Below are 10361 nucleotides of genomic sequence, written 5' to 3' on the forward strand. Positions count from 1 at the left end.
ACTTTAAACGTTTTTTTTTTTAAAGGTTCATGTTATGATGCGTAGCATATATTCTAATGTCAAACATGATCAAGCTATAAAGGTGAGCTTTTGTTTGAATAGTATTTCAAGCAATAACCATCCTGTCAGACATTATCAAGCCAACTTTTAATGCAAATTAATGTAATAAGATGACATTGTTTAATAGGTAACAGGTAGCACACAGATAATACAATGTGTATGTAACATGTTAGCAGTATAGCTCTATGGTAGCACATTCTGATTTCACATGAGAAACACTCTTTTCATGCCACTTCGACACAGCTACGACCGGAAGTTACTTTTTCTTAGCAGGTTAGGAGACTGAGGTTAAGGTTGAGAAAAGGCTTATTGTTAGCGAAAATGCTCCCCTAGCCTGCTACGAAAATCACTTCCGGTAATATCTGTATCTAAGTGGCATGAAAAGAGTGTCCGATTTCACAAACCGGTACTTGATGTATCACTCCAGAACGGTAGGTGTCAGTAATCTAACATGGACTGCCTGTCGTGACATGAAAAATAAGAAGTATTCTGCCCTTGACAACAATGGCGACTGCTACAAAAATTATCCAAAGGCTCAGAAATCTTTTATCCGGGGTAAGCCATAACGTTATATCTCTTCACATTGTGTATCTGGTGCAATTTGTTATTAATGTAACGTTAGCTAACTTATTTGTAGGTCCCTAACGTTACACGTTTGAATAGTTTATTAAAGCCTGTCGAGCTTGCTAACGACGTTATCTAGCTTGTTAGCTACCTTAGTTGGTTAACGAACATTGCATGTTAACAATATAAGACTCTTTGAAAAGCAAGTTGTTACTTTTAATTCACCTGATCAAATGTACACAGCATGATCTGCAAGCAAAGCTCCAGTTGCGCTACGGTGAGATTGCGAAGAGGTAAGTGGCAAGTCATTCATGTCTTGAATGTTTGCTAACTAAGAATCCATTTAGGCAGGACATTTTCTGCAGGTTTTGCATGACAAGTACGGATGGTGTTTGTACTCTATATATAGAAGGAATAGGCCTACACTTTGTAAATGCCACACAATCTTAGTTTCAATCTTTTGTGCAGGACCCAACCACCCCCCAAACTTCCAGTTGGTCCCAGTCACAAGTTTGCCTTCAATTACTATAATGGCAGAGATGGGCGTAGAGAGTCTGCACCAGCCACCGTCGTGATGTCCAGTCAAAAGGCCCTCGCTGCTGGGTGAGTGGGACATAAAGTCTGACAGAGTCTCTGGCTTAAAGGCTATGGCAGTGCGTTAAGTTTTGGGATTCCATCCTCCTCTGGCTAGGCGGGTGGAGGTTGAGAGTGTATATGACTGCTTTATTGTTTGTCCTCAGGTGGCTGCCCTTGCCCTTAGTCTGCCTCCTGTCCCTCCTATTGCCATGGTACTTTGAAACCTCTGCCAGTTCATGTTCTTAGACACAATCCAGTCTCTTTTTCATTTGATTTACTTAACAAAAGGCACATCTCAATAGGTGGTCCAGTTATGATGGGACAAGGGGCCTTTCCTCTATTGTTCCCACAAGCAAGTGGGGAGGCAGATGAGAGTAAACCCATCAGACCAACTCCTTGAGTTGGCCATTCTAGTTGTGTCAACAAAAGAAAAAACTTTTCTCAACATTTGAGGTGAAATCCTATGAACTTGGGCTAGGATCAGTACATCGGGACTTATGGGACCTGTTCCGTTCTCCAGACCCCAGTCCGGTGTCTTGATAATTTTGTGAAATTTTGGTTGTGCATTTTGTAGTATGAGCAGTGCTTGGGCAAGGACTAGTGCCAATAGTCATTGAGCACTCAGCATGTGAGACCAAAACAATATTGAGGAAAGCAACAACAACAAGCACCGTGTGGATCGAGGTGACCGTAGACACATTGGTGGAGCTGTGGAGAGGATGCAGCTGCCTTTTCAATATTGAAACTTTTATATTACCTCCAATTCCCTCTGTAGAATAGAAAGTTCATATTGTCCACATCTGCCCAACCATTTGCGGGTCCATATTCTCCGTCTCTTTTTTTATGTTTCTGCTCATAAATACTGTGCACACTAGTTAAGCAGCTAGCTGTTTGATTGTCAGCATTTCCCCCCCTACGACAACAGAGAAACGCAGGGCGGGACCAACTAGGGAATCGTCTTGTAATGTGAGCACTGGTGTCCTGGGGTTGAGGATGGACGGAATGAAAGATTTGGGACAGGGAAATCTGGAAATGTGAGCACGTCCAAGTTGTTAAAGGCATAATCTACCCCCAGAAATAGGCTTTCACCAAATTGATGATTTCTATGTTCCATCTGTGGGTAAAATAGAGGTTAGGTCATGGTGACATTTTTTTAAGTGCTCCGTCTGAAATCAGGTAATCGTGTAGGAACGCGTGTGTTATACCCTATCACATTTCATAACGCTTTTAAACCAATGACTTGCACTCCAAATCAGCCAATAGATGGTATGGGCATACATCAGTCTATATTGTAATGAAACAGCAGGGAGAAGATCTCGAACCCTCGACCTCCTAGCCCGAGGTCCGGCGCGCTATCGACTGTGCCGCAAAAGCATGCTCGTGCGGCAGAGTCGATTTCCGCGCTTATAAACCCAGGGTCATTACAATATATTAGTGACAAAGTACATATTTTTGTCCAAATATTCTAAAAGTACAGTCAGATCCTTCAAACGCCTCTCGTCTCCTTGCTAGCAGACTCGCAGGCCCATTGCCAGGCAACCACACTGACTCAAAGTTTTGAGCTAGAAATGCGATCTTTGCCAACTTCTTAATTGATAGTGCAGTTTGTTTGAGGGATTTTACACCTAGCTATCTACTTCACATGCTGATCTTGACTTTTGTTTTAGTTTGTGTGGAGCCCTGCGCATGAATTGTTTTGCCCTACCCATGCCGATTGCTTCTGCCAAATTTAAGGCCTGGTCCTACCAGAAACCTGAAATCAGAAATAACATTAGTAACGTTATATGCATTAGCTACTCCTGTCTGCATGTGCTCTGCGTAGCCATAGCACCGGCTCCGCTTGGGCTGCTCTGCTCAATGAAGAGACATGAGAGAGCAGTTAGTTACTTTTCGTCAGAGCAGTTAGTTACTTTTCGTCAATCTCAACTCCAACAAAACTCAAGGAACATTATTATTGTCCGTGAAATATATTTGGCAAGGTTGAAGCTCCACGTGTCTGTAGGCAGCTAGGTGTTCTAGCTAGCTAGCAGCTAGCTATGTCCGTCTATAGAGAGCTTTGCATTGTGGGTTTTGTCGTCGACTTGAGCTCAAATATTTCCATAATTTTCACATGTTGCTTCCTACATTATTATAACAACGAAATGCACACAAACACAACATATTGTTCTCACATATTTGCATTATATAACTATGGAAATCATAAGAATTTCTGGTTTTGAGTGGATTGTCGCTTTAGATTTCAGCTCTCTCTTTCTCTCTCCTGGTGTTTTATTACTATTTTTTTTTTGTCTGCTGATAATTGCTTCGGGGTGGTTGAGTCCAAGAAGGCTGTAGGATCAGTCCAACTGTTTAATTCAGATTTTATATAGATTTTCATAAAAGCTTTTAAAATTAATTAATTGCGTTGATTTTAATTAACGTATTTGTATCTTATTTTTAATTTTTTTACTGTTTTGGTGTGTATTTGTTTTGTGAGGGCTGCAACATATTGATTTTACCATCTTCTAAATAATATACCAACTTATGCTTTTTCTTACAGCCAAGCTCTGGAGATGCCAGCAAAGCGTCCTGTCACACCTGGTAATGTTCCCAGGGAGCTCACGCTGTCTACAGACCAGCCATACCTCTGAACAACATCAACAAATCATTTTTCTCCTTACTTTAGGCCTGACAGCAGAGCACAATGTTGCTCTCCCTATTGTTCAAAACCTGTAAAATATCTAAGTGTTAATAAATTATCTAATGTTTGAAGAAATGTTTTGTGGTTACCAATTATTCATGTAATTAGCATATTTGTTTGCCAGTCAATCATAGTTTTGGGTACCTGATTAATATCCCCAAAGTAGTTCCATCAACCAAGCCGCACTGCTTCTTGACACAATGCCCACTTAACCTGGAAGCCAGCTGCACCAATGTGTCTGAGGAAACACTGTGCACCTGGTGACCGCCCGCTACAGTAGTCGCTAGCGCGAGAGAGGACAAGGCCATCCCTGCCGGCCAAACCCTCCCCTAACCCGGACGACGCTGGGCCAATTGTGCGCTGCCCCATGGGTCTCCTGGTCGCGGCCAGCTGTGACGGAGCCTGGATTCGAACCCAGAATCTCTAGTGGCACAGCTAGCACTGAGATGCAGTGCCTTAGACCACTGCGCCACTTGGGATGGCCATCACAAGGTGCTTCTATAGAAACCCAGCCCAAAACCCCAAACAGCAAGCAATGCAGATGTAGAATGCAATGCTTAATTTTCATATGTCGTTTCCTCATTGCTCCTCGAACCGAAGCATGCGAAAGCCTTTAACCATAGAACACCACATGCACTGGGGGTAGAGAATAATCAACAGTGTTGCTGTGGACACGGGATAATCTAACAAACACACACACACACACACACACGTTTGACCTCGCTGTGATACTATAGGCCTATGTGTTACTTTCTGAGTCAATTCAGTTAGCATCCAATGTCCTGTGTTTGTGTTAACCATGGCAGCCAGCATTGTAGATAATCAGCCTCTGTGTCTGTGGATCCTTTTCCCTTAAATGCATTTTTCATGTCAGACATGCCCAACTTTTCACAGAAACCCCATTTATTTAAATGTCACTTGTCCAACTGAATGTATTCAACTGAAATGTGTCTTCCGCATTTAATCCAACCCCGCTGAACCAAGGGCGTAATAACGAACGCGTGTTACCATGCTTGTTACAAGTTAGTGTCAGCATCACAACACACGATATTTCAGCCTGCACAAACCACGTAATAGGTGTTAGCCAATTGAAAACCGACCACCTCATTGACACATCTGCAATAAATAGCTGGAGTCTGATGCCCAGGCCCAATGGCACAAACAGTTCACATAAAAAAAATACTTTAAATTGTTCAATCATTTAACAATGCATTTGACAATGGGTCAATTACTTTAACCATCAATGAAACATGTTTATACACATTAATAAGCAGTTATGGTCAAAATTGTGAGAGTCATTCGTGCTTGTGAAATTGTAAGCCTATTAAGCTTGGTTGAATAATGGTTGATAAATGCACTTAAAATGTTCATAAGACAAACTCTTCCATCATGTAACCTTGCAAGGGTTTCACTGTTGAGGAACATTCTCACTTTTGGATGGGATGCTTTGGTGCAATTATTTATTTATCCAAGGAATTAAGGCATCATGTCAAGATCTCCACATCTACACAATACGCTCGAAATAACGATGACGTGCAAAATCCATAAAAGATTGCCTTGAAAGAAACAAAGTGTTTTAGGTCAAATACGTCAGCATAGGATAGAGAAAGTACGACTTACATACAATTGTTTTTCTTTTTTGGAATCATGAATTCTGCTGGAAGATTTAGCGTAGGTAGTTAGCTAGCCTAGTGTTGGTTAGCTAGCTAGCCAGCCTAGTGTTCGTTAGCTAGCTAGCTAGCAAATGTTAGCTGGTGTTTTTGTTAGGCCTACCAACTAGGCTAGCTACCTAGCTAGTTACCATCTACATAATAGGCTTTCCATGCAATATGAGTTTTTGGAGAATAGTTAGCACGCTAGCTGTCTAACCTTAACTAGCTAGCTAGCTACCTAAAGCTGGCAAATGATGAGCTAGCCTATAGGGAGGAGGTCAGAGACATGGTCGTGTGGTGCCAGAACAACCTCTGCCTCAACGTGATCAAGACAAAATAGATGATTGTGGACTACAGGGAAAGGAGGACCGAGCATGCCTCCATTCTCATCGACGGGGCTGTAGTGGAACAGGTTGAGAGCTTCAAGTTCCTTGGTGTCCACATCACCAACAAACTATTATTTTTTATTTCATTTTTTTTAAATTCACCTTTATTTAACCAGTTAAGCCAGTTGAGAACAAGTTCTCATTTACAACTGCGACCTGGCCAAGATAAAGCAAAGCAGTGCGACACAAACAACAACACAGTTACACATGGAATAAACAAACGTACAGTCAATAACACAATAGAAAAGTCTATATACAGTGTGTGCAAATGAAGTAAGATTAGGGAGGTAAGGCAATAAATAGGCCGTAGTGGCAAAATAATTACAATTTAGCAAATAAACACTGGAGTGATATATGTGCAGAAGATGAATGTGCAAGTAGAGATACTGGGGTGCAAAGGAGCAAATAAATATAAATAAAATAAATAACAATATGGGGATGAGGTAGTTGGATGGGCTATGTACAGGTGCAATGATCTGTAAGCTGATCTGATAGCTGATGCTTAAAGTTAGTGAGGGAGATATGACTCTCCAGCTTCACTGATTTTTACAATTCGTTCCAGTCATTGGCAGCACAGAACTGGAAGGAAAGGCAGCCAAAGGAGGAATTGACATTGGGGGTGACCAGTGAAATATATCTGCTGGAGCGCGTGCTACTGGTGGGTGCTGCTATGGTGACCAGTGAGCTGAGATAAGGAGTGGCTTTACCTAGAAAATACTTATAGATGACCTGGAGCCAGTGGGTTTGGCGACGAATATGAAGCGAGGGCCAGTCAACGAGAGCATACAGATCGCAGTGGTGGGTAGTATATGGGGCTTTGGTGACAAAACGGATGGCACTGTGATAGACTCCATCCAATTTTCTGAGTAGAGTGTTGGAGGCTATTTTGTAAATGACATCGCCGAAGTCAAGGATTGGAAGGATAGTCAGTTTTACGAGGGTATGTTTGGCAGCATGAGTGAAGGATGCTTTGTTGCGAAATAGGAAGCCGATTCTAGATTTAATTTTGGATTGGTCCAAACACACTAAAACAGTCGTGAAGAGGGCACGACAAAACCCATTCCCCCTCAGGAGACTGAAAATATTTGGCATGGGTTCTCAGATCCTCAAAAGGTTCTACAGCTGCACCATCGAGCGCATCCTGACTGGTTGCATCACTGCCTGGTATGGCAACTGCTCGACCTCCGACCGCAAGGCACTACAGAGGGTAGTGCGTATGGCCCAGTACATCACTGGGGCCAAGCTTCCTGCCATCCAGGAGCTCTATATCATGCGGTGTCAGAGGAAGGCCCTAAAAACTGTCAAAGACTCCAACCACCCTAGTCATAGACTGTTCTCTCTGCTAGCGCACGGCAAGTGGTACCGGAGCACCAAGTCGAGCTCCAAAAGGCTTTTTAACAGCTTCTACCCCCAAGCCATAAGACTCCTGAACAGCTAATCAAAGGGCTACCCAGACCCCTCTTTTACGCTGCTGCTACTCTCTGTTGATGATCTATGCATAGTCACTTTAACTCTACCTACATGTACATATTAACTAAATTACCTCAACTAACCGGTGCCCCTGCACATTGACTCTGTACCGGTACCCCCTGTATATAGCCTTGCTTATTATTTTACTGCTGCTGTTGAATTATTTCTTACTTTTATTTTCAATTTTTTACTTAGCTATTATTTACCTAACACTTATTTTTTGTTATTTTCTTAACTCCTGAAAGCATTGTTGGTTAAGGACTTGTAAATAAGTATTTCACTGTAAGGTGAAATGTGACAAATAAAATTTGATTTGAAATATGCTATGTCTACTCGCTGAACCTTGTTTTCAGGTTATCCATACCCCAAGGAGGTTAACGCTAGCTACACTACATGACCAAAAGGATGTGGACACCTGCTCATCGAACATCTCATTCCTAAAGCATGAGCATGAATATGGAGTTGGTCCTCCCTTTGCTGTAATAACAGCCTCCACTCTTCTGGGAAGGCTTTCCACTAGATGTTTGAACATTACTGCAGGGACTTGCTTCCATTCAGCCACAAGAGTATTAGTGAGGTCGGGCACTGATGTTGGATAATCAGACCTGGCTTGCAGTCGGCATTCCAATTCATCCCAAAGGTGTTCGATGGGGCTTTGTGCAAGCCAGTCAAGTTCTTCCACACCGATCTCTACTAACCATTTCTGTATAGACCTCGCTTTGCGCACGGGGGTATTGTCATGCTGAAACAGGAACGGGCTTCCCCAAACTGTTGCCACAAAGTTGGAAGCACAGAATCATCTAAATGTCATCGTATGCTGTAACGTTAAGATTTCCCTTCAGTGGAACTAAGGGGCCAAGTTCAAACCATGAAAAACAACCCCAGACCATTATTCCTCCTCCGCCAAACTTTACAGTTGGCACTGTGCATTTGGGCAGGTAGCGTTCTCTAGCAGGGCAGACATTTGACCAACTGATTTGTTGGAAAGGTGGCTTCCTTTGACGGTGCCACGTTGAAAGTCACTGAGCTCTTCAGTACGGTCATTTTACTGACAATGTTTGTCTATGGAGATTGAATGGCGGTGTGCTCGATTTTATACACAAAGGGTGTGGCTGAAATAGCCCAATCCACTAATTTGAAGGGGTGTCCATATATAGTGTTCTTGTGTCAACAAGCACTGTCAATTCTAGCTGGATAAGACAATAACTAGCTAGGTAGTTAGCTACAGTAGGCCTAACTAGCTATATGTCTAAACTATAGAAATTATGATAACTAATGTAGAGTGTTTATGCTAAATTGTAATACATTCTTCTCCTCCAGACTCCCACATGGTCTCAGACTCCAGGATGGGAAAATGCATACAAGAAAGAAACTGATGGAGACAGAGTTGTCATTTTCCATTGTTAAAAAGGGAAGAAAAAGACTATCCTATTTTTCAAAATTAGCTAGCTATTTTAGGCAACTCACCATACTCTTGGCTACAGATTTGAGTCACCACAAGAAGTTATGTTTGTTAGTGAGTAGGCCCATCTATGTTTAATGTAATTCATCAAATTATTAACCCAACATTAAAAATCCTTATTATTTTGTAAAATGTAAGGCTGCAATAAAATTGATTAAAGTAGAACCTCATATTTTGTTTCTAGGTATTTTCACTTGGTAATGAGTAATAAGTATTTATATAGATATTGCTCATAGGTAATAATTAAAGTTACACTTCACTTTAAATACTGTAGCTAAATCCTGTGTAACAACTAGCAACAACCTTGTATTTATGCAGATATTACAGATATGTACTGTGTGAAGTATCACTGTCTTTATTTTCTCACTTGGATGGCGCTTTCGGAAGCTGACGATTAGATTGTCAGAATAGGTCATGTACTTTGTAGATACACAAGTAAGTACACCTCAAATTACACTTCATTTTAAATAGGTAAATCCTGTGTAATACCTAGTAATTACATTGTACTTACGTAGATATTACATGTACTCTGTGGTGTGTTTATCCTCCCACTTGGATGGCGCTTCCATAAGCCTTAAAATGAGGGCAAGGTTGTAAGTACACATTAATTACAAGTAAGTACCCCTCTAGATACACTTCATTTTAGGTAGCTAAATCCTGTGTAACATCTAGTAATTACATTGTATTTATGTAGATATTACATGTACTCTGTGGTGTACTTGTGGGATTATCCTCTCACTTGGATGGCAATGAGGTTCAGGTTGTCAATGGGTAACATAAGTATTTTTTAAAATTATAATCTGGGATGACACCCATATGGTAAACCCCAGTCAGGGAGGTTGACCTATATCTGATCTGTTTTTGTAAACTCAACCAAATTCACCCAGATGATTCACTTTCGGGGGCAACTGCTAGAGACAACATTGAGTGGAGATTTTGAAGAGTGCATTCACGGGTAGGTAATTAGAGCCTCCAACCTTTGTAATCTTGGACACCCAGTGCATCTGCCCACAAGAAATCACAATGTTGTGACAGTTATTACTAAATCAGATGCAGCTGAGAAGAAACTAAACACTAAATTGATCAATTTAGTGGAAACTTGCCCATTTGTTACACCTCTAATAAGATTGCAATTACCACCAGTTACCTGTTATTACAGTGTAACTGAGTTATTACATCTAACTACTTGTTAGTTTAATTACACTGTAATAAGGACCCCTTTAAATTAAATGTTACCTAAAATCCTAACAAATCAGGTAAAGAGCACGATGTGATGCAGAAACATATGTGGGAACTCCTTCAAGACTGTTGGAAAAGCATTCCAGGTGAATCTGGTTGAGAGAATGCCAAGAGTGTGCAAAGCTGTCATCAAGGCAAAGGGTGGCTACTTTGAAGAATCTAAAATATATTTTTATTTGTTTCACACTTTTTTGGTTACTACATGATTCCATATGTGTTATTTCATAGTTTTGATGTCTTCACTATTATTATACAATGTAGAAAATAGTAAA

The 10361-nt window shown here is 41.1% G+C and overlaps 1 protein-coding gene across 1 annotated transcript; it reads left to right on the top strand.

The window, feature by feature from the left end:
• Nucleotides 1-401: 401 nt before the first annotated feature.
• Nucleotides 402-3955, top strand: ndufa7 (NADH:ubiquinone oxidoreductase subunit A7). Its single transcript, XM_071344882.1, has 4 exons — nucleotides 402-615; nucleotides 868-917; nucleotides 1093-1227; nucleotides 3740-3955. Exons 1-4 carry the CDS (start codon nucleotides 565-567, stop codon nucleotides 3828-3830), a joined length of 327 nt encoding a protein of 108 aa, XP_071200983.1. The 5' UTR covers nucleotides 402-564; the 3' UTR covers nucleotides 3831-3955.
• Nucleotides 3956-10361: the final 6406 nt, after the last annotated feature.

The sequence above is a fragment of the Salvelinus alpinus genome, chromosome 16 (assembly GCF_045679555.1).
Source record: "Salvelinus alpinus chromosome 16, SLU_Salpinus.1, whole genome shotgun sequence".
In the NCBI taxonomy this organism is placed as follows: domain Eukaryota; kingdom Metazoa; phylum Chordata; class Actinopteri; order Salmoniformes; family Salmonidae; genus Salvelinus; species Salvelinus alpinus.